This window comes from Dryobates pubescens, chromosome 33 (assembly GCF_014839835.1).
Source record: "Dryobates pubescens isolate bDryPub1 chromosome 33, bDryPub1.pri, whole genome shotgun sequence".
Lineage (NCBI taxonomy): Eukaryota > Metazoa > Chordata > Aves > Piciformes > Picidae > Dryobates > Dryobates pubescens.
In genome coordinates, this window is record NC_071644.1 from 7,128,380 (window position 1) to 7,152,871 (window position 24,492).

Here is a 24,492-nt window from a genome sequence, read left to right on the forward strand (position 1 = left end):
CAACCAATCCCCCAAAGACATGCTGGGTACAAGTGCTGCTGTGAAAGGAAAGGGAAGAGTTGCAACAGCTCCCAAATCCCAGTGCCTTGGTCAGAGAGCAGCTGGTGGTGAAGCACAGCTTCAACGTGGCAGAGTTTGTTTCTGAGCTCTAAAAGCACCTTTGGGCACGAGGAATGGGGCTGGTGGGGTGCCTTGAACAAGCAGCAGCCTCTGCAAAGCAAGCTGGAGGGTCTGTGAGGAAAGGAAACAAGGCTCTTTGGCTTGGTTGAAAAGATGCCAGCAGTGAAGAGGAAGCAGTCTCCAAGAGTCCAAGCAAAGGTTTCTTCAGCCAGCTGCAGGCTGTGAGGCTCCAGTTCATCTCCTGCCCTGCTGCCCTGGTGATGCTATGCACCCAGCAACATGCCCATGAAGTCTGATCCATTCTGGATGGTGATGGGAGCTCCAGCACTGTTGTCCACGAATATGGAGGTGTACTGCCCAGCCTGCAGAGGCAAGAGGAGAACCACCACACAATTGTCAGGCTTGGAAGGGACCTCGAGGCTCAGCCAGCTCCAACCCCCCTGCCATGGGCAGGGACACCTCACACCACAGCAGGTTGCTCACAGCCACCTCCAGCCTGGCTGCAAACACCTCCAGGCAGGAGGCTTCCACCACCTCCCTGGGCAGCCTGTGCCAGGCTCTCACCACCCTCCTGGGGAACAACTTCTTCCTTACATCCAACCTGAATCTCCCCACTTCTAGGTTTGCTCCATCCCCCCCAGTCCTATCCCTCCCTGACACCCTCAAAAGTCCCTCCGCAGCTTTCCTGTAGCCCCCTTCAGATCCTGGAGGGCCACAATTAGGTCTCCTCAGAGCCTTCTCTTCTCCAGCCTGCACAGCCCCAACTCCCTCAGTCTGTCCTCACTGCAGAGCAGCTCCAGCCCTCTACTCCTCCTCGTGGCCCTTCTCTGGGCACCTTCCAGCACCTCCAGATCCTTCCTGCAACAGAGGCTTCTGTAACAGGAGCTCAAAAGTCCCTCCCCAGCTGTCTTGAAAGGGAAACCCCTGCCAGTGCATGCCCCTGCAAGGGAGGAAGGGAAGCATTTCACCACCAAGAGAAGCATTTCACCACCTGGGCTAAGCACAGAAGCCTCTGGTGGCTTTCTGTGGCTCCTGGGGAAAGGACCTGACCAAACTTTTTCACTCTTTGACTTGGTGGAAGATATTTTCTGGAGGTTTATTACTTGCTTAGATCACAGAATCACACAGAGCCAACCAGGCTGGAAGAGACCTCCAAGACCTTCAAGCCCCAGCAGGTCACCCAACCCCAACCAATGGTTTGGGTTGGAAGGGACCTCAAAGATCATCCAGTTCCAACCCCCCCTGGCACTGGCACCAGCACCTTCCTGGGTGGCAAAGTGGCCATCTGTGCTTCAGATTCCCTTCTGTGAGACAGGGAATCCTTGTCAGCTTGGCAGTGCAAGGGGAGATTGGAGACTGAGCAATATCTACTCTCAGCTCTTAGAGGGAAGATGACTTCTGTGGCTTAAGATCAGAAGGTGCACCACAAATGTGGCTTTTGCTCCTGCTCCTGCCACAGAGCCTCTCCAGTCACCCCAGGTGAGGCATTCAGCTCCTTCTTAGAACCACAGAACGCTGGAGGTGTTCAAGAGGGGATTGGATGTGGCACTTGGAGCCATGGTTTAGTAGTCAGGAGGTGTTGGGTGCCAGCTTGGACTCGATGAGCTCTGAGGGCTTTTCCAACCTGGTTGATTCTATGATTCTATGAAGGCACCTCCAGAGCTCATCAGGTCCAACCCCCCCTGCCAAAAGAGGGTTAATAAAACGTTCCCCACCCCCCTGGTGAGAGCTCAGCCCAGCCTGTAAGTCAGCCTCCAGCCCAGGGGTTCCCCCTCTGCATGGCCTTACCTGCAGCTGCAGTAAGCCATGTACATAGATGGTGAAGATCTTGCTGTTGCTTTCCAGACCAGCAATGACTTCCAAAGACCTGAACGGGGCAAAAGCAAAAGAAAACCAGTGTAAGGCAGACAACAGTCTCATGGCCACCCTAGAAATTGGAGCTGGTGGTCCCAGTGCCCATCTGCAGCAAACAGATGTGCTGTTGGTTGGGTTCTAGCAATCATCAGCTGCCCTCAAAAGAGAATGGCAGAGCCTTGTCCTCACTGCTGTGCCCCATGGAGACCTGCAGAGCATTCAGGAGGCAGCAACTGGGAGCCACCTTCTCTCTGAGTGGCCTTTCTCAAGGTCCTGCAATCCACATCCTCCACACTTGAGCTGCTAACCATGCCTTTAAGATTCGTCTTAGGCCACACCTCGAGTCCTGTGTCCAGTTCTGGGCTCCTCAATTCAAGAAGGATATTAAGACTCTTGAAGATGTCCAGAGAAGGGCAAGGAGGCTGGGGAGGGGTCTGGAGCACAGCCCTGGGAGGAGAGGCTGAGGGAGCTGGGGTTGCTTAGCCTGCAGAAGAGGAGGCTCAGGGGAGACCTTCTTGCTCTCTGCAACTCCCTGCAGGGAGGTTGGAGCTAGGTGGGGGTTGGTCTCTTCTGCCAGGCAAACAGCACCAGAACAAGAGGACACAGTCTCAAGCTGGTTTAGGCTGGAGGTGAGGAGGAAGTTCTTCACAGAGAGAGAGATTGGCCACTGGGATGTGCTGCCCAGGGAGGTGGTGGAGTCCCCATCCCTGGAGGTGTTCAAGAAAGGCTTGGATGTGGCACTTGGAGCCATGGTTTAGCTGTCAGGAGGTGTTTGGTGCCAGGTTGGACTTGCTGATCTCTGAGGTCTTTTCCAACCTGGCTGATTCTATGATTCAGGGTTGCAAGGAGGTGCCTGAGCCAGCAGCAAGCAGAGCAACCTCTGTAAGCTCAGCTGCGAAGCAGCAGGAGAGCCCAGAGCTGCGTGCCTGGCTGGGTCCTCTGGAGCCTGCCTGGGCAGTGGGAGCAGATCTCCTTGTTTTCCTCTGAAAACCAACCCCTTTGCTCCCTGCTTTTTTTCCCTTTTCCATGAGGTGGTGGTGACAAACCCCAGCAAGTGCAAACGTGCTGCTGCCAGCCCCCCAGCAGGGACGTGCGCTGCACCACAGGCAGGGGCAATTTGGCCCAGGGAGAGCAACTCACTTGGCACCACCTTGGCAGAAGAGCTCAGCCCGTGTGTCATATCCTGCCAACAAGCCTCACTTGGGTGGGAACTTCCCACCATTAATCTCTCCTCCTCCAACTGTCTCCCTGCCTCCCGAGTTTCCATCTCAGCTCAGCCCAAAGCCCTCAGGCCTCTCGCAGCTGCCTGCAGTGAATGACTGTGCTCTGACAGCCCCAGGAAATTCCACAGGCACAGGTAGCAGCTCAGCCTCTGCCAGCAGGATGTCTGTCCAGACAGATTCCCCAGCCCTCCACCCATCTGCCTTCCACGCCACAGACCGGTCCTGCTCCCACCCACCCCGGAGAGATGGCATCCTGGGGCTGAGTCTGCTCTGCTCCCACTGCTGCCCAACCTCACTCGACTCAGGACAGCTACTCATAAATTGTGAGCTGGACAGCTGAGGAAAAGTCCAAGCCAGACATCAGAGAGCTTCTGGTCTCTGTATGGAGGTGTGGGTTGTGTCCAGTTCTGGGCTCCTCAGGTTAGGAAAGATGTTGAGGTGCTGGAAGGTGTCCAGAGAAGGGCAACAAAGCTGGGGAGGGGTCTGGAGCACAGCCCTGGGAGGAGAGGCTGAGGGAGCTGGGGTTGCTTAGCCTGCAGAAGAGGAGGCTCAGGGGAGACCTTCTTGCTCTCTCCAACTCCCTGAAGGGAGGCTGGAGCCAGGTGGGGGTTGGTCTCTTCTCCCAGGCAAGTGGCACCAGAACAAGAGGCCACAGTCTCAAGCTGTGCCAGGGGAGGTTTAGGCTGGATGTTAGGAAGATCATCTTCCCAGACAGAGAGATTGGCCATTGGGATGTGCTGCCCAGGGAGGTGGTGGAGTCCCCATCCCTGGAGGTGTTTAGGAAGAGCCTGGGTTAGGCCCTTGGTGCCATGGTTGAGTTGATCAGATGGTGTTGGGTGATAGGTTGGACCTGATGATCTCAAAGGTCTTTTCCAACCTGGTCTGGTCCATTCCATTCCATTCCATTCCATTATTTCTCTAAATGATTAACAGCTGGTTCCTGTTCTGCCTCAGAAATAAAAGAGCTTTTCTTGTTCCTGATCTCTGAAAGAGAGGGGAGAGAAAGAGAGGGGAGAGAAAGAGAGGGGAGAGAAAGAGAGGGGAGAGAAAGAGAGGGGGAGAGAAAGAGAGGGGAGAGAAAGAGAGGGGAGAGAAAGAGAGGGGAGAGAAAGAGAGGGGAGAGAAAGAGAGGGGAGAGAAAGAGAGGGGAGAGAAAGAGAGGGGAGAGAAAGAGAGGGGAGAGAAAGAGAGGGGAGAGAAAGAGAGGCATTGTCCTTGGAGACAGGAGTCAGCCTTGCAGAGGAAACCCACTTTGTGCTCTCTCAAATCCTTCAGCCAAATCAGCTGGGAACTTGTGGGATCCTTTAGGAAGAAAACCACTCAGCACTGTCCCTTCCATTTGTTCTGCAGAATGGTTTGCAGAGGATTTAGATTTTCTGTGTGGTTCTGGAGCTGAGGACAATGTAGAGGTCAGGATCATGGAATGCCAGGCTGGAAGGGAGCCCAAGGATCATCTGCTCCAACCTCCCTAGGTGACAGTGGAGCTGCAAGGAGCTGGCCCAGCCCCCTGGCAAGCTGAGGCTTAAGGGTGTCCAGTGTAGGGCAATCCACTGCTTGCCCTGGGAGAGGATTGCAGTGCCCAACATCATCTTCTAGATTCCAATCAGAATCTCTTCAGGAGCAACTTGTCCTCATCATGCCTTGCCTCTTCCATGTGACCCCATGCAAAAAGGGAGTCTCCACCTTCCTGGGAGCTCCCTTTACATCCTGGCCCAGGGTCCATGTCAGGTTCAGCCACCAATAAATCCTCTACAAGGAAATCCTCGAGGAGAGGTCTTTGACTCCTGGAGCTGGGGAGGTGAGGGCTGAAGCAGCAGCAGCCCAGCAGCACTTTTGGGGGGGCTGTGGGTGTCAGGTTGCAGCTGGGGAGTTGTTTTAGGGATGTGTTGCAGAGGTGTTGCTGCAGCTGCCCTGGAGGAGCTGCAGGCTGGGCTGAGCAAACCCCCAGCCCTAAGCAGACATTGTGGTGGGAACTGGCTTTTTGCAAGGGTTGTTGTGACAGGATGAGAGGCAATGGGTTGAAGCCTGAGGAGGGCAGATTTAGACCGGAGACTAGGAAGGAATTCTCTCCAGTGAGGGTGGGGAGACACTGGAACAGGCTGCCCAGGGAGGCTGTGGAGTGTCCCCTCCCTGGAGGTGTTCAAGGCCAGGCTGAGCAGTGTGGGCTGGTGGGAGGTGTCCCTGCCCGTGGCAGGGGGTTGGAACTGGATGAGCTTTGAGGTCTCTTCCAACCCAACCCATTCTATGACTCCATGATTTCCCTTGCAGTCACAAGGGCAGAGTCACCAGCAGAGGTGGTGGCCACTCTGTGCAAGCAGCATTGCCCTCTGCTGGGTGCAATTCAGCCCAGCCCAGGGCATCCTTCATCCAACAAACCCCTCCTGAGCCCAGGGGATCCTTCCTTCCAATAAAGCCTGGCAAACCCCTCCTGAGCCCAGGAGATCCTTCCAACAGAGCCTGAGAAACCCCTCCTGAGCCCAGGGAATCCTTCCTTCCAATAAAGCCTGGCAAACCCCTCCTGAGCTCAGGAGGTCCTTCCTTCCCTCAAAGCTTGGCAAACCCCTCCTGAGCCCAGGAGATCCTTCCAACAGAGCCTGAGAAACCCCTGCTGAACCCAGGAGACCCTTCCTTCCAACAAAGCCTGGCCAAAACCCTCCTGAGTCCAGGAGATCCTTCCAACAGAGCCTGTCAAACCCCTCCTGAACCCAGGGGATCCTTCCTTCCAACAAAGCCTGGCAAACCCCTCCTGAGCCCAAGGGATCCTTCCTTCCCTCAAAGCTTGGCAAACCCCTCCTGAGCCCAGGAGATCCTTCCAACAGAGCCTGGCAAACCCCTCCTGAGCCCAGAGGCTCCTTCCCTCCAACAGAGCCTGGCAAACCCCTCCTGAGCAAGCCTGCCCTGCCTAAGGAGGGCAGACGATCTCTAAGGTCCCTTGCAGCCAGTGCTGGTGCAGCAGCTGTGCACAGCTGGTGGCAGCCTGGGCCCGTGTGGGAGCCAGGGCTGCCCAGGGAGCCGCAGGGACTCACGTGTGGCGGTGGCACAGGGACTCGATGCAGATCAGCACCCGGACGTTGTCCCTGGCTCGCAGCTGCACCTTGCTCTTCAGCTCACTGTGGTCTGGGGGAGGGAAGCACAGGAAGAAAGAGGTGATCAGAGGGAACAGCCTCCAAGTGCAGCAGGGCAGGTCGAGGCTCAGACATCAGGGAAAATGTTTTCCCAGCAAGAGTGACCAGGCACTGGCAACAGGCTGCCCAGGGAGGGAGATGCCAGCCCCGGAGGTGTTTGGAGGTCCTTTAGAGGTGGTGCTTGGGGATGGGGCTGAGGGCTGAGCTTGGGGATGGGGCTTAAAGGGGGAGCTGGGGGATGGGGCTTAAGGGGTGAGCTTTGTAGAGTAGGGTTAATGGTTGGACTTGATGCTGCTGAGGGTCTGTTCCAAGCTGTCTCTGTGGAACACAAGCACCTTCTCAACAAGGCAGACCAACACTTGCTGGGGCTTGGCTTAGCAGAGACAGCAGCAAGCTTCTCACTTCTGCACTGGCTTGGCTTGGCAGGGTGCTCCAGGGAGGCCTCAGGGATGGCTTCTGAGAGAAGCTGCTGGAAGCTTCCCCCGTGTCTGATAAAGCCAATGCCAACCAGCTCCAGGATGGACCTGCTGCTGGCCAAGCCTGAGCCCAGCAGCAGCAGTGCCTCCTGCTAACATATTTAAGGGGGGTTGAGTTGTTTGTGTTTGAGGGGGGTTGATCTGTTTGTGTTTAAGGGATGTTGATCTGCTGGGTTTGCAGGAGCAGCCTGCTGTGGCTATCAGCTCCAAGGAGAAGGGTTTGGGGCATGGTAGCCAAGGGGAAGCTCACTCCACAGGGCTGCCATTGCACATGCTTCAGACCAAAGAGGACACAGAGGGTCCCTCAGGACTCCTTCCTGCACCTCTCAAGCAGTACAGAAAAGGGGTTTGTGGACAGCTCTCACCAAGGTGGACAACACCACCACGGACACCACTCACCAACATGAACACCAATGTGGGCAACATCAACGTGTTCACCACTCCCCACCGTGGACAACACCACCATGGACACCACTACCATGGACAGCACCACCATGGACACCACTCACCATGGACACCACATGGACACCACTCCCCACCATGGACAGCACCACCATGGACACCACTCCCCACCATGGACAACACCACCACAGACACCACTCACCAACATGAACACCAATGTGGGCAACATCAACGTGTTCACCACTCCCCACCATGGACAACACCACCATGGACACCACTACCATGGACAGCACCACCATGGACACCACTCACACCATGGACACCACTCACCATGGACACCACATGGACACCACTCCCCACCATGGACAGCACCACCATGGACACCACATGGATACCACTCATTACCATGGACAGCACCACCATGGACACCACTACCATGGACAGCACCACCATGGACACCACTCACACCATGGACACCACTCACCATGGACACCACATGGACACCACTCCCCACCATGGACAGCACCACCATGGACACCACATGGATACCACTCATTACCATGGACAGCACCACCATGGACACTACTCACCACCATGGACACCACTACCATGGACAGCACCACAAGGGACACCACTCACACCGTGGACAACACCACCATGGACACCACCATGGACACCACTACCATGGACAGCACCACAAGGGACACCACTACCGTGGACAGCACCACCATGGACACCACTCCCCATCATGGACACCACTCACACCATGGACACCACTCACACCATGGACACCACTCCCCATCATGGACACCACTCCCACCATGGACACCACTCCCACCATGGACACCACTCACACCATGGACAGCACTCACCAACGTGGACATTGGCTGAGAACTGGTAGATGCCAGCCACGGGGGCTGTGAACCGTCCCGTGGCCAGGTTCAGTCCTGTCCCCCGGAGGAAAGCTCCTTTGGCCAGAGGCTGGAAGGCAAAGCAAAGCAGACCTCCAGCCCAGCACTCTCAACAGTGCCCTCTGCCCGTGCCAGAGAGCAGGCTTCTGTGCAAGGAGATCAAAGCTGGAGAGCTTTGCAAGGCTTCTGCCTTCTGTCCCCACAAGCCAGAGCTCCAGCTGAGCTCTCTCTCCATTTGGTGCTCACCACAGCCAAAAGGGTCAGGGGGAGACATCAGAAAGCCCTTTCTGCTCACAGCTGGACTCTTCTAACTCATCCTTGTGCTTGCTGCATCCCTGTGCCCTGCTGCTCCTGATGGATTTTAGCCTCCACTGATGCTCTGGTGCCCCAGGTCTCCCTTTATCCGAGTCAAGAGGTCCCTACTGCTCCCAAAGGCCTCCTAGATGGGGCAAAGCAGTGTCCCCGTGGAACCTTGTCCACTGGGCTTGTGATACAAACACAGATGCTGAGGGGAGTAGAAGATCTCTCTGCTGAGGCAAGACTGAGAGAATTGAGGCTCTTTTAGGCTGGCAAAGAGAAGGCTGAGGCTGGACCTCCTCAGTGCTCATCAAACCTTGCAGAGTGGCTGTCAGGAGGATGGGGCCAGGCTGCTGGCAGTGGTGCCCAGGGGCAGGACAAGGGGCAACAGGCACAAAGCTGAACAGCAGAAGTTCCATCCCTAAGCATGAGGAGGAAGTCCTTTAATCTCAGGGTGATGGAGCCCTGGAGGAGGCTGCCCAGAGAGGTGGTGGAGTCTCCAGCTCCAGAGACATTTCCAAACCCAGCTGGATGTGTTCCTAGGTGAAGCTACCTTGGCTTGATGGGCTTGGTTGGGCTTGATGGTCTCCAGAGCTGCCTCCATCCTGGGGTGCTCCAGAGGTTTTCTAGCTACCTTGGGTCTAAATGAGGTGGCTTTGGTACTCTTAAAAGCTAACTGCTTGGACTCTCAGAGCTTCCACATTTAATTTCATTTGGTTCTAGCCTTGGATTCTACAGCAGAGGCCAACCCTTAGCAGAGGAGCACACAGCTTCTCCTCAGGGCAAGGAAGCACTCTGAAGACAAACTCACAGCAGATTATCTGACTCAGACTAAAACAAACTCTGGAGAAATGTTTATTGTTTGTTTTGGCCCAGATGGAGCTGGCTAGAGCTGGGGAGGAGCAGGAGTGGCTTCAGTGGGCCAAGGAAGAGCATGAGTCAGGCTCTGCTTCCACCACAAGGGCATCCTGAGCACCAGGAGCATCTTCCCAAGGCTGCAGCCAGAGGAGTGTGGGCAGCAGGGCAGGAGAGGGGATTCTGCCCCTTGGCTCTGCTCTGCTAAGACCCCAATCCTGCAGCCAGCCCTAGTGTCCCCAGCATCAGAAGGACACAGAGCTGCTGGAGTGAGGCCAGAGGAGGCCACAAAGATGATCCAAGGGCTGGAGCAGCTCTGCTGTGAGGAAGGGCTGTGGGAGCTGGGGGTGTTCAGGCTGGAGAAGAGAAGGCTTCAGGGGGACCTCAGAGCTGCCTTCCAATAGCTGAAGGGATCCTGCAGGGAGGCTGCAGAGAGACTTTTCCTGAGGGTGTCTGAGACAGCACAAAGGGGAATGGTTTGAAGCTGAGGCAGAGCAGGGTTAGAGTGGAGCTGAGGAAGAAGCTCTGCAGTAGGAGTGTGCTGAGACTCTGGCACAGGCTGCCCAGGGAGGCTGTGGATGCCTCCTCCTTGGGGGTGTTGAAGGCCAGGTTGGATGAAGCCTTGTCTATAAGTGTCCCTGCCCATGGCAGAGAGGTTGGAGCAGATGATCTCTGAGGTCCCTTCCAAGCTAAAGCCATTCTATGCCTCCCATGCAGGCTGGCCTGAGAGCTTTGCCCTGCACTGCTCCTGTGGGACAGAAGAGCTGTTCCAACCTGTCTCTAAAGGCAGACACCCACTGCCCAACCCCCAAAAGGGTGCACAGATGCAGACACACCACTTGGGTAAGCTTTCCAGGGCTGGTGTGCAGCACAGCTTCAGAGCAGCGTTGCCACAGGGTGCTCTGGCACTAAAACCCCCAACCCCTTAGCAGAGCAGCTGTGCTCTCAGGCACCAGCAGGGAGTCAGCTGCTTCATCACAGCCAGCTCCCACAGCCCAGGGAAGGAAGAACTTGTTTAGCTTTCTCTTTGGAGGGAAACAAGGCTGCAAATGTTTGGGTCTGCTGGTGTTTGCTTGGAGTTACTGCAGGGTGCAAGAGGGGAACTGACTAAACCTGCCTCTAATTCAGCAAATCCCAGGCAAAGCTCACACAGCCCTAATTCCCAGGGCTTATTAACCAAGGCCTCAGCTGCAGTCCCACACTAACACAAAACCTCACCAGAAAACGGTTTGTGTTTGCCTGTGGGGGTGGAAATCTCTCCCTGGATGGCAGCAGTGGTGTTTGTCATCAGGTTCCATCTGCCTCAGGGGGAAAGAGCACTGATGAGCTGCAGGACAGCTGCATCCCACACGATGGCTTCCAGGGCTCCTTTACTTCTCAGCCTGCACTGCTGTGAGCCCCTGTGCACAGCAACACACACCTAAGGGGCTCTGCTTTTCATAGACTCGTGGAATGCTTTAGCTTGGAAGGGACCTTGAAGCTCATCCAGCTCCAACCCCCCTGCCATGGGCAGGCACAGCTCCCACCAGCCCAGCTTGCTGAAGGCTTCATCCAACCTGGCCTTGAACACTTCCAGGGAGGAGTCAGCCACAGCCTCCCTGGGCAACCTGTGCCAGTCTCTCCCCACCCTCAGTGGAAAGAATTTCTCCCTGCTCTCCATGCTCAGGTGACAGAAAGGGCTAGGCTGCTCCTCAGCACAGGTTCTTTCCACTGTCTCAGAAAACAACCCTTTGGGTAAGGTCCAAATGCAGGAGCTGGAGTCCATCCCTATCACCTCACCTAGAAATATCAAACTCTTGGCTTCTTCACACTGCTAAACTGACAGAAAGGAGGGGGGCAGAATTCTCTCTCTCTCTCCAAACAGTCCTGAAGAGAGAGAGAATGTTTTCCTCTCTGCAAGAGCATCACCCCCTGCCTCCCTGCCTGCTGCATTCCCCTGCATCCGAGCACAAGCTAAAACCAGACACTTCTTGCCCCAACACTGAAATGCAAGGCTGGCATCCAGGGGCCTGCCAGCCCTCCCACAGCAGCTTCAGGGCCAGAAGCAATTGGAAAGAGGCTGGGGCAGATGATAACCAAGCATGGGAAGCAGGCAGCCTACACCCCCCTTGCTGAGATGTCTTGATTCACTTTTTCCCCGCTCATTGGTGAGGCAGCAGACCTCCCCTGGCCCTGCCCACACTTCAAGCACAATCTTGCCTCCCTGCCAGCACCCACAGTGCTGTCAAACCAGGCTTCCACAAGTGCATTTGGGAGAGACCCAGGGAAGCAGCCTCTTCAGAACACAAGCACTGCCTCTCGTCCTGCGGCTGCGAGGAGTCCCAGCAGCAGCGCTGCAGAAGAGGATCTGCTGGGGAGGGGCCTTCAGAAACGGGACTCAGGGCAGCTGGGAAGGAAGCTCTGCACCCCATGCAGGGACAGTGTTAGCAAAGGCTGCTGGTGGGAAGCCACATTCCCTCTTCAAACACTTCTTCCCTCAGCCCTGGAGGTGTTTGCAGCCAGGCTGGATGTGGCTGTGAGCAACCTGCTGTGGTGTGAGGTGTCCCTGCCCATGGCAGGGGCTTGGAGCTGGCTGAGCCTTGAGGTCCCTTCCAACCCTGACAGTTCTATGATTCTGTGTCACATCCCAGAAGCAACCAGGGATCTGAAGGCCTCCTGCTATGAGCCTTTGTGACTCCCAAATCCCCTTTGTACCAAAGAACTATTTATTTTTAGCTATTCATTTGCTTACCACTTACACCTGAGACACTCATCACCATATGAAGCCCTACCTCTGCCAGTCACAGAAGAGGTAGTGCCATATTCCATCCCTGCCTGGGATGAGCTGCTGGGTTCAGTCTGCCCTTTCAGGAAGCAGCTTGAGCTCCAGAGCCACCCAGCAGCTCTGCAGACCTGGGGAGCTAAGGCTGAGCTGCACACCAGGGCTGCTGGGGAGCTGCACAGGTTCAGGCAGTGTCTGAAGCCCCTTCTCACCGACTGGAAGTTCTGAAGTTCCACCAAGGTCTTCTTATCCACAGTGACTTGTCCCTTGAGCTTGCAGTGGAATGCCTCCTCCACACGTCTGGGGGGTGAGACTTCCTCCAGGGAGAGCAGGAGTGGAGGCAGCTGGCTGGGGTGGGCTGAAATAGCCAGGGATGCTCGACGCTCAATGGCTTCTGGGGAGGGAAGAAAAGGCACAGGGAGACAAAGGCTTAGCTGAAGAGCTTGGCCTGCGAGGCCAGCAGCTGCCTGAGCAGACTTCTGCACTCAGCTCTGCAGCTTGAGCTAAGCAGCACTGGGGAAAGGTTTTTTCCCCAGGTGAGGCTCTGCAAAGCCTCAGGTCTTTACCTGCCCTGGTGCTTCCCCAAAGCAGGTGACACAAGCACAAAGTTCTCACAGCCTTTACCTTTCAGGATCTCCTTAAACTCCTGCAGGAGGACCTCTCGAGTGACTTCAGCACCAGGTGCTCCTGGAGGTCCCTGAGGACCAGGAGGGCCTGGGGGTCCGACGAGGCCACGCTAAGGAAGCGACCAAAGGACAAAACCCAGGTGAATTAGAACCAGGCAACAGCACTGGCAACCAAAACTTCTCTCAGCCATGAGCCAGCTCTGCAGGGCTCTCAGCCACAGCAGCAGCTCCTCCAATGTCAGCCCAGCTACAGCTGCCAGGGAGGTGGTGGAGTCACCATCCCTGGAGGTGTTCAGGCAGTTGGGGATGTGGCACTTTGAGCCAGGGCTTAGTGGCCACGGTGGGGTTGGGTTGGTGCTTGGACTGGGTGACCTGGGAGGGCTTTTCCAGCCCAGGCACTTCTATGGTGCCATGAACTGATGTCCCTTACCTCACAGCACTTAACTGCCTCCAGGCTCTCCAAAGCACTTGGAGAAACTGGGCTCCAAACATACTTGGAGAAATTAAACAACAAATAAAACTGGAGGCAGCAGCTGGAGCACAGAAAACCCCTCAGCAGCAGCAGGAAGGGAGGGCACTGGGCAGAGAATCACAGAACTGGCAGGGTTGGAAGGGACCTCAAGGCTCAGCCAGTCCCAACCCCCCTGCCATGGGCAGGGACACCTCACACCAGCCCAGGTTGCTCACAGCCACCTCCAGCCTGGCTGCAAACATCTCCAGGCATGAGCCTTCCACCACCTCCCTGGGCAACCTGTGCTAGCCTCCTGGGGAAGAACTTCTTCCCAACATCCAGTCTGAATCTCCTCACTTCTAGTTTTGCTCCATTCCCCCCTGACATCCTTAGCTGATGGGAATTAGGGCATAACCTACTAATTTCTTGTCCTTCCCTTTGCATCTCTTTTTGGAGGTGTTGCCATCATCAGGGCGGTGAACAAAGGAGATCCAGGTCCGCCGTGGGTCTGTGATCCGAGGATCTGGAGACTCCAGGATCTGAGGAGACACAAGAGCCAAGGCTGACACCACTGTGCCCCTCTGGCCACCACATGGGGTCAGAGAATGCACAAGTTTACAGAGCAGGCTGTTGTCTGCTGCCTAAACCACACCTTAGGACAGGATAGGATAGGGGTAGGATAAGATAGGATAGGATAGGACAAGGGATAGGATAGGACAAGGGATAGGATAGGATAAGGAATAGAATTAACCAGGTTGGAAGAGACCTTTGAGATCATCAAGTCCAACCTATCACCCAACACCATCTGATCAACTAAACCATGGCACCAAGCACCCCATCCAGGCTCTTCCTAAACTCCTCCAGGGATAGGGACTCCACCACCTCCCTGGGCAGCACATCCCAGTGGCCAATCTCTCTTTCTATGAAGAACTTCTTCCTAACATCCAACTTAAATCTCCCCTGGCACAGCTTGAGACTGTGTACTCCTGTTCGGGTGCTGGGTTACCTTGGATCCAATGCTCACAGCCACTTCCAGCCTGGCTGCAAACACCTCCAGGCAGGAGGCTTCCACCACCTCCCTGGGCAACCTGTGCCAGGCTCTCACCACCCTCATGGGGAAAAACTTCTTCCTCACATCCAGCCTGAATCTCCCCACTTCTAGTTCTGCTCCATCCCCCCCAGTCCTATCCCTCCCTGACACCCTCAAAAGCCCCTCCCCAGCATTCTTGTAGCCCCCTTCAGATCCTGGAAGGCCACAATCAGGTGGCAGAAGCCCTGCCAAGGATTCATGAACCACTCAGGACCATCAATGAAAGAAAGCTGGAGAGGAAGCAACTGATGAATGGCAGCACCCAGCTCAGGCAGGATGGAGAATTCCCTCAGTGGAACAGGAGCCAGCAAAGACCAAAAAAGAAAAGGAACAGCTGGGCTGCAGGGAAAGGGAAACCGAAGATCAGCTGAGCCTTGAGACAGGGCTGGCTCCTGTGGCAGGAACTCAGCAGTGCAGGCTGCAGAGCGTAGCAAAGCCAAGAGCTGAGCCTGGGGAGCCAGGCTGCAGCATCTGCTGCAGGTGTGGAGGAGGCTGCTCAAAGCCTCCTGCTTTTCAGCGAGCTGCAAGGCAGGGAGGGAGTCCCCCCCCTGCTGCAAAAGCACGGCAGTGGGCCAGCCAGAAGCAGAAGCCAGCAATCAGGGGCAGAGTCTGACCATTAACTCTGAAGGCAAACAGATGTCCTCAGCCCTCTCTGGAGCTCCAGCTGGGAAGAGAGATGCCAGGGGCAGCCCTCTGGTCAGGGAGCAAGGGCGGGGGGGAGGGAAAAAGAAAGGAAAGACATCCAGATGGCACATCCCAGGGCAAAAAAAAAAACCCACACCCCAAAACCCTACTAAAACCCAAAGAAAACCTCCTGAAGTTTAAGCAAAATACTTTTGAAAGCCCCAGAGCTCTCCAGTGGCTTCCTTAAGTTACAGCTGCCTGCAGAAGGCAGTCAGGGCACTCCCCAGCTTCCCCAGCACGGGGCTGATTGACAGGCCAAATGAATGTTCCAGCCTTGTGGTATTATTATTTAATTACTCTGGCATGCATGAGCAATCCCAGCAATAAGCAGGCAAGCCTCTGTTTTGCTTGGCAGCAGCAGCCTCCAGCAGCCAGGGAGCCCTCGCAGCCAGCTCTCAGGTATCAGTCAGGACTGAGAGAAGGGCCTTGGGGTCCCCAGCACAGAGGGCTCGGCCCTCCTGGGGGGCTGTAGGGAGAGCTAAGCCTCTGGGAGCCGGGAGGAGCCCCCCTGGTGGCTGCAGGGAGCTCAGGCTTGCTCCTCAGCCCTTGGGAGGGATCCTCCAAGATCAGCAGAAGCCTTGCCAGCAGGTTCTCATGAGCTCCCAACCAGGGCTTCAAACATGCCTTTGGAATCGGAATACAATGGCACCAGAGCCCTTCAGAACCAGCTTGTGGCACCCTCTCCCTGACCTGCCTCACCACTCGAGCTGTAATTCAGCCTGGAGAACACAAAGCAGGACCTGTGGCTCTCGCTGGCTCCAGCTCCCAGGGCAGCACACGCTGCCCAGGGACACACACACAGCCTCTGGCCAAGATTCAGCCAGCAGGGAAGGAGCTGCTAGCAGCATCCTGCCCTCAAGGAGCAGAGTTTGGACCCTGAGAAAGTTCTGAACTGTGTCTGAACCCTCCTGAAATTCGAGGATGCTGGGGTCCAGCCTGCATCTCTGCTGGGAAGCAAAGTGGAGTGGACAGAAGTAGATTGAGGGAGTGGATAGGTAAGAGTCCACAGGAGCTGTGAGCAAGTCTGTGCCCCTGGAGGCATCTCAGAGTGTTCTCAGGCACAGCTAAAGAGCTCTCAGGGGGGAGAGGATGGGGGGGAAAAAGGCATGGGAAGGTTACACCTGGCAGGGGGAGGACAGCAATCAGGTGGAAGGCAGCTCCAAAGGTCTCCCAGTTAGCCAGAGATGTGTGGCCAAGGACTTTACCCAACCTTACCAATCCCCCTGCCATGGAGCTGGACTTACTGCCCAGGAAGCCTTGCTCAGTTCTCAGCTAAGCACCAAATGGTGCTTAAAAACCCTTTGCTTCAGCAGTTGCCAGGCCCAGACTGAACCTGATTAACCATTTCAGTTGTCTTCATTCACAGAGCTCTGCCTGGTCAGGCCTGATCTGCACCAGCAGGAGCACTGGCAGCTTCATTTTAAAATGGAGAGATCCATGGGATGGGTTTGGGTTGGGAGGAACTTGAAAGCTCATCCAGTTCCAGCCCCCTGCCCTGGGCAGGGACAGCTCCCGCCAGCCCAGCTTGCTCAAGGTCTCATGCAGCCTGGCCTTGAGCACCTCCAGGGATGGGGCATCCACAACCTCCCTGGGCAGCCTGTTGCAGTGCCTCCCCACCCTCACTCTGAGGAATTTCTTCCTCCACTCCAGTCCAAATCTCTCCTCCTGCATTGCCTCTTACCCTGTATCCCCACAAGCCCTTGTGCAAATGAGAAGCAAGTTACCTGTTTCAGTAGTGCTTTGGACTTGGGACAGGTTAAAAAGGGACAGATGACTTTTCCTTTTCAGCATGACAAATCCTCTGTCAGCTGCTAATGCCTCCTGGTTGTGCTCACCCCTGCTTATGAATGAGATGGAACCCCAAGGTCCTGAGCACTTGTGGCTTGTACACATCTCCAGGGTTTTCCCTGGAGCAGAAGTGGTAAGGGCTGGGCAGCTTCAGGCAGATGCAATTCCTACCTGAGCTGCCACTCTGGGCAAGCTTAGACTTCGCTCTCAAGGGCTCTCAAAAAGCTTCTCCCTTCCACTTGAAGGCAGGCTGCCTGCAGGTCTCCCCCCCAGCATGGACTGGAAGGAAGCTGAGGGAGCAGTGCACGGGAGCAAGGGGCTGTTTGGGTGAGAAAACAGCCAGCGTGGTGCTGTGGTGGCTGTGCTGCCACCTTCATGCGTGTGCCAGGAGCTCTCTCTCTGCAGGGGCACCACAGCTGAACATCCTGAAGAGAGCAGCGGAGCTCACAGCTGGGGGAGGACTCTGCTGTCACAAGGAGCCTGGCAGATCTCACCAGTGGGAAAGCAGAGCAAGCAGTCAACTCTTGGCTGGGCTGAGCCCAAAGGGATCAATCAACGTTGAGGCATTTGTGCTGTCCAGCCAGGTGATGGAGAGCTTACTCATATTGTCTCTTTATTATCCATTAGCTAGGTCTTATTAGCTCTATTATCTACTTATTAATTATCTATTGATTATCTCTTTATTATCTCCCAATTCATTATCCATTTATAATCTGTGTCTTTATTATCTATTGATTAGCTCTGTCTTTAATCTCTGTCTTTATTATCTCCCTATTCATTATCCATTTATAATCTGTGTCTTTATTATCTATTGATTAGCTCTGTCTTTATTATCTCTCTTTATTATCTACTTATTAATTACCTATTTATAATCTGTGTCTTTATTATCTATTGATTAGCTCTGTCTTTATCTGTCTTTAATACCTATTATCTATTTATTGCCTGTCTTTACTATCTATTTATTACCTGTCTTTACTAGCTGTGTCTTTATTACCTGTGTCTTTATTTTCTATATCTTTATGATCTATTTATTATCTCTTTATTATCTCTTTATTATCTACTTACTATCTATTCATAAGATGTGTCTTTATTATGTTTGTTATCTCTGTCTTTATTATCTATATCTTTATTATCTGTGTCTTTATTATCTATGTATTATCTGTCTTTATTATCTACTTATTAATTGTCTATTTATAATCTGTGTCTTTATTATCTATGTATTATCTCTGTCTTTATTATCTATATCTTTATTATCTGTGTCTTTATCTGTGTCTTTATTATCTATGCATTATCTGTCTTTATTATCTACTTATTAATTATCTATTTATAACCTGTGTCTTCATTATCTGTTTATTGTCTCTGCCTTTATTATCTCTGTCTTTATTATCTCTTTATTATCTCTGTCTTTATTATCTACTTATTAATTATCTATTTATAATCTGTGTCTTTATTATCTGTTTATTATCTCTGTCTTTATTATCTCTATCTTTATTATCTGTGTCTTTATCTGTGTCTTTATTACCTATGTGTTATCTCTGTCTTTATTATCTATTTATTATCAGTCTTTATTATCTCTATCTTTATTATCTGTGTCTTTATTTTCTATGTATTATCTCTGTCTTTATTATCTCTGTCTTTATTATCTCTATCTTTATTATCTGTGTCTTTATCTGTGTCTTTATTACCTATGTGTTATCTCTGTCTTTATTATCTATTTATTATCAGTCTTTATTATCTCTATCTTTATTATCTGTGTCTTTATCTATTTATTATCTCTGCCTTTATTATATCTATTATCTATTTATGACCTGTCTTTTACTATCTGTGTCTTCATTATCTATATTACCTGTGTCTTTATTACCTGTGTCTTTACTATCTATTTATTATCTGTGTCCTTATCTATGTATTTATTATCTATGTCCTTATTATCTATCTATTTATTATCTAACTATTATCTCTGTCTTTCTTAGCTAGTCAGTGACTCAGAGTATTGATTCACTTTAGAGTCACCACGCTGCTAGAGCAGGTCCAGAGGAGACCACAAAGGTGAGCAGAGGGCTGGAGAACCTCCCCTGTGGGGACAGGCTGAGAGAGTTGGGGCACTTCAGCCCGGAGAAGGCTCCAGGAAGAGCTCAGACCACCCTTGCAGCACTTGAAGGGGGCTACAGGAGAGCTGGGGAGGGACTTTGGAGTGCTTGGATGAAAGGGAATGGATTGAAGCTGGAAGAATTTAGATTTAGACTGGAGATTAGGAAGAAATCCTTGCCAGTGAGGGAGGGGAGAGACTGGAACAGGTTGCCCAGGGAGGTTGTGGTTGTCCCCTCCCTGGAGGTGTTCCAGGCCAGGTTGGATGAGACCTTGAGCAGCCTGGGCTGGTGGGAGGTGTCCCTGCCCATGGCAGTGGGGTTGGAACTGGATGATCTTTGTGGTCCTTTCCAACCCATTCTGTGCTTGTTTGATTCCATTTTACGTGGACCACAAAGGACTGGCAGAAGGCAACTTCTTTGTCCTTGCTGTGCCAGAGCAGGGCTGACAATGAAGGCAGACCCAAAAGAATTCCCCAGAAGACCTTTGCCCCAGGTTGTTTTGCTTAATCAGAAGGGAAACACAGTGGGAATAAAACTCACTCCTCACAGCTAACATTTCACTCCCTGCTCCTTCTGCTTTGATAAGCTTAGCAGCTGGCCACAGAGTCTTCCAAGGTAAACACAACCCTTCATGTGTCCTGCACAAGGCCACCAGAACTCCATCTTTCCTCCTGTGTGCTGCAGAGAAATTCACTGGGCCGGTGCTGTTGTTTCACTTTCCCACCCAGGGCATCCTGCCATCAACCCAAACTGCTCACAGGAGCAGCTTCAAGGCTCAGGAGAGCTCAGCCCTCCACAGAGAACTGCTCTCCTTCAGCTTGCTAGGATAGGGAAGGAGAACTTCACTGTTAGCTTCACTTCTTCCCCCAGTGACTGCCAATTGTGATGCTCTGCTGTAAATGGCAGCTGTTGGTTGCCCCAGATATGGTGGCAGCTCTTAAGCACTGAGTTCAGAGTATGTGTGAAATAATCACCATGAGGGTGGTGAGAGCCTGGCACAGGCTGCCCGGGGAGGTGGTGGAAGCCTCCTGCCTGGAGGTGTTTGCAGCCAGGATGGAGGTGGCTGCTGCAGTGTGAGGTGTCCCTGCCCATGGCAACGGGGTTGGAACTGGCTGAGCCTTGAGGTCCCTTCCAGCCCTAACAATTCTGATTCTAATCCCTTAGCTTGGGCAGGTGCTGTAGAAATATAAACCACAATACAATCACAGAGTCACAGAATGTTAGGGGTTAGAAGGGACCTGCAAAGATCCTCCAGTCCAACCCCCCAGTCAGAGCAGGAGCACCCAGGGCAGGGCACCCAGGAACTCATCCAGGTGGGTGTGGAAAAGTCTCCAGAGCAGGAGACTCCACAACCTCTCAGGACAGCCTGCTCCAGGGCTCTGCCACCCTCACAGTGAAGAAAGTTTTCCCTTCTGTTCCATGGAACCTCCCCTGCTCCAGCTTGCCCCCAGTGCCCCTTGTGCTGTCCTTGGACATCACTGGGCTGACTCTGTCATAGAATCATAGAATCAACAAGGTTGGAAAAGACCTCAGAGATCATCAAGTCCAACCTGGCACCAAACACCTCCTGACAACTAAACCATGGCTCCAAGTGCCACATCCAATCCTCTCTTGAACACCTCCAGGCATGGGGACTCCACCACCTCCCTGGGCAGCACATCCCAATGGCCAATCTCTCTTGCTGGGAAGCCAACTCTTTCTGTGTCCTCCCAACACTGCCCTGCACATCTTGATCAACAGGAATGAGGTCACCCCTCAGGCTCCTCTGCTCCAAGCTTAAAGAGCCCTCAGCTCCCTCATCCACAACATTCAGTAGCAATACAACTAGAGCCTGGATTTCAACCTCCAACAGCTCCCAAGGAAAAAAGGTTCACACTGCAAAATCTGGGAGCAGGTATCAAAGCATCCAGACTGAGGGAGTTGGGGTTGTGCAGGCTGGAGAAGAGAAGGCTCTGAGGAGACCTAATTGTGGCCTTCCAGTATCTGCAGGGGGCTACAAGAAAGCTGGGGAGGGACTTTTGAGGGTGTCAGGGAGGGATAGGATTGGGGGGGATGGAGCAGAACTAGAAGTGGGGAGATTGAGATTGGATGTGAGGAAGAAGTTGTTCCCCATGAGGGTGGTGAGAGCCTGGCACAGGTTGCCCAGGGAGGTGGTGGAAGCCTCCTCCCTGGAGGTGTTTAGGAAGAGACTGGATGGGGCACTTGGTGCCATGGTTGAGTTGATCAGATGGTGCTGGGTGATAGGTTGGACTTGATGATCTCAGAGGTTTTTTCCAACCTGGTTAATTCTATTCTATTCTATTTTTGGTTGGACACTGGCACAGGTTGCCCAGGGAGGTGGTGGAAGCCTCCTGCCTGGAGGTGTTTGCAGCCAGGCTGGAGGTGGCTGTGAGCAACCTGCTGCAGTGTGAGGTGTCCCTGCCCATGGCAGGGGGGTTGGAGCTGGCTGAGCCTTGAGGTCCCTTCCAACCCTAACAATTCCCTGATTTGGCTTCTTGCTTGTCCTTATTGAAGGGAACCTGCCTGCACTCAGCTTGCCAGCCCTTACTGCAGCCAAACCCTTTGCCAGGGATAGTTCCAAGCACAGGATTTCAACACAGAGAACTGCAGCTCCCAAACAATGTCTGCTTTAATGAGTGCCCACCAGCCTCCCAAACCCAGCCCTGTGTTTCCTCCAGCAATAACCCTAGCTGTGACTGCAGCACAATTCACCAGGGCCAGTTTCTGCTTGCTTCTTTTTTCTCCCCCCCCCCCCCCCCCCCCCTTTTTTGCAATCAGAATCTATTCTGCTTGAGGTCTTAATACATTTCACATCGAGCCAAATTAATTCCAGAAGAAACTGAGGTTGAGTGGTGCCAGATTTGTATCTTGGCCCCTTTTGCAAAACAAAACAAAGCAGAAAGAGGCAAGCAGAGCAAAGCCATCCTTGAGAGATAGAGAGAGAGCAGGGGAAAGTGATTGATTATAAGCACCTCAAGAATTCCACGTGTATACAACCTGTCCTGACAGAGCCCCTGCAGCACACAACCAAAAACTAAGCTGAAGAAGTGCTGCTTGCAGTCCCCTTAATGATGATTTGAAGGGCAGCAGCCAGCTTGCTTGGTTTTCCCTTCCTGATTTTCTATACAGAGGACTTCTTGGGGTTTTTTTTCACCCCCTCCTCCTCCAGGCTTGCCCAACCTTAACCAATTACTCTCACAATGGCATTGCAGAGGACGTTGAGGAATGGCAGCCCAATTGTTCTGCCTTGCCCCCCTCTGCCATGCCCCCAATTTTTTGACAGCTTTTGCTCCTCTATTGCTATAGTGACTGCCAGCCCTAATGCTGGTGATCAAAGTCATCTGGTAGAGGTCACCTCTGCTTGAAACCAAGCAAAACAAGGGACATTTTTGTGTGAGCAGAGAGAAAGACAGAGAGAGAGAGAGAAAGGGCTGTGTGACAGGGGAGACTTCCTTCTTTCCCAGCAGTGTAGTCTCCTTTCCATGGCATCCTGCCCCTAATCTTAGGACCTGCTTATCTTCTTCTCCTGCTCCCAAGCCCTGGGGTGATTCCCTACACACAGAACTGGAAGGATCCTGCCCTGCAAATTCCACTCCCTAAGGTGATTCTCCCAGACACAGAACTGGAAGGATCCTGCCCTGCAAATTCCACTCCCTAAGGTGATTCTCCCAGACACAGAACTGGAAGGATCCTGCCCTGCAAATTCCACTCCCTAAGGTGATTCTCCCAGACACAGAACTGGAAGGATCCTGCCCTGCAAATTCCACTCCCTAAGGTGATTCCCTACACACAGAACTGGAAGGATCCTGCCCTGCAAATTCCACTCCCTAAGGTGATTCCCTACACACAGAACTGGAAGGATCCTGCCCTGCAAATTCCACTCCCTAAGGTGATTCTCCCAAACACAGAACTGGAAGGATCCTGCCCTGCAAACTCCACTCCCCAAGCCTGGCAAGCCATCAGCTCCAGATATTCATTCCCAGAGTCTTCCACTTGCCACCTCTGGACAGCTGGGAGCATCCTGAAGCCTTTTTATCCCACGAGAGCCACCACCACCTTAACCAGAGCATCTGAGCAGCCCAGGAGTTCCTCCTCTGTGATTTTTCAATCCCCACAGCCTCTTTGGTGGAAGCCCAGGCTCCCTCAGGTGTTTTACACTCTTGCCTTTGCCTCAGGGACTTTCCAAATAACCTTTCAGAGAGTAAAAGCCTGCAGGAGAGCCCTGACTGTCCCAGCATCCCTGTTGTACACTTGCCTCAACCAGGTGCTTCTGCCCAGGGCAGTGTTCACCTCCTACAACCCCAAAGTGTCTTTACTCCTAACTCAGCTGCTGTGGGACTGGAAATGATAACCACAAAGGATTCCAGCCTTGGCTTCAGTAGGCTACAAACAATCAATCATGCAAAGGCAGAGAGAGAGAGAACATTTCACTTCAAGACCAGACAGAACTGGCCAAGACTGCCAGGAGGAAAAGGAACCAGCATCACATCACTGCCAGGAAGAAGTGCTGCCAGGTGCTGCCAGCCCACAAACACCTACCTTGGGATGCCCATGCAGCTCTTCACTGTTGGAGAGGGTAGCATTGAAGGGCTCTGTGTACTGATTTGGCTCTTTCTTCACCTTCCTCTCTCTCTTTGCTGCCGTGACTCTGAAGAGGCAAAACTGCTGACAGAGCAAAGTGGCCACAAACAGCCAGGTGCACCCCTTCATTTTGCAGAGGGAGGGGCCAAGGCAGGGAGGGCACTTTGCAAGCACAAAAACAAGCCCCCCCAAACCAAGCCAAAACAACACCTTCACCACCAACAATAAGAACAGCCAGAGACTCCTCTCTGGGGGGAGGAAAAAAAAAAAATAGAGATTAAAAAGAAAAGAGGAATAAAAGCCCAGGTTAGAACTCTTCAAGGTGATCCTCTGGGCTATGCAGTCTCAAAGGAGCAGCATGCAGGGATGCCCTGGTTGCTGGAGAGCTCTCTGCTCAAGCAGGACACATGGAAATGGTCTAGATAAACTTGTTTGCAAATCTGGATTCACTCGAAGAAAGAGGTAAGTCCATTCAGCCTCTTGAAGCTTACATAAATACAAGAGGCCCTGCAAAGTCCCTGCCACCCACCTTGAAGTGTCACTCCCCCCACACACCCCCCCCCACCACCACCACCACCTCAATAAGTCTTCAGACTCGTTTAAAATGCACTCAACTATGAAACCTAGAAAGTCAAATTGCTCAGGGCAACAGTTTCTCAGGCCAGAGCTGACAACACCAACTCATTAAGGGGGGGGGGGGTGGTGTCTGTTAGGTTGCTGCTCTTCAGCAGGAGAGTTCCCTCTCTGTCACTTGAAGGTTTGGTGTTCAGCTCAGAGCAGGCTCGAATCTGTTCCATCCATCCTCCCCGCAGCGATGCTTCCCCTGCCTCGGCGACAAGTCCTCATCTTCCCTCTCAAGGTGCTGGGGAACTGTAATCCAAGGTTGCTGCAGCCACTGCTCCCCTGAGGAGGCTGAAAGCATCCCAAGTGCTCAGCCTGCTGAGGAGAAAAATCAAGTCCTCATCTCACAGACGTTCAAGCACGGAGAAGCAAAGCCCCTGAGGGTGTCCCTAGGTCCATTAGGAGCAGAGAAAGTTTTTCCAAGCCTTAGCTTCTCTCTTTCTTCACCTGAGTTGATCTTCCCTTTCCTTTAGTGAGGCAATGAGCAGGAACCCCTGATGCCACAGGCAGTTGTCAGGATGCAGCCTCTTGTGCCTTTCC

General features: G+C 53.1%; 1 protein-coding gene across 1 annotated transcript; it reads right to left on the bottom strand.

Moving 5' to 3' along the window:
* Positions 1-383: 383 nt before the first annotated feature.
* On the bottom strand, positions 384-23,508 carry C1QTNF12 (C1q and TNF related 12). Its single transcript, XM_009906788.2, has 8 exons — positions 23,290-23,508; positions 13,521-13,640; positions 12,649-12,760; positions 12,237-12,418; positions 8,073-8,181; positions 6,224-6,314; positions 1,909-1,987; positions 384-482 (listed from the first exon to the last, which is right to left on the bottom strand). Exons 1-8 carry the CDS (start codon positions 23,458-23,460, stop codon positions 384-386), a joined length of 963 nt encoding a protein of 320 aa, XP_009905090.1. The 5' UTR covers positions 23,461-23,508.
* Positions 23,509-24,492: the final 984 nt, after the last annotated feature.

What these genes read in the sequence shown, in the direction of transcription:
- C1QTNF12 (XM_009906788.2), bottom strand. Translation starts at nt 23,460, where the DNA reads ATGAAGGGGTGCACCTGGCTGTTTGTGGCCACTTTGCTCTGTCAGCAG. An exon ending in AGCTGCATGGGCATCCCAAG is followed by an intron (nt 13,641 to 23,289) that starts GTAGGTGTTTGT and finishes GTGTCTCCTCAG; the next exon opens with ATCCTGGAGTCTCCAGATCC. An exon ending in AACTTCAGAACTTCCAGTCG is followed by an intron (nt 8,182 to 12,236) that starts GTGAGAAGGGGC and finishes TTTGCCTTCCAG; the next exon opens with CCTCTGGCCAAAGGAGCTTT.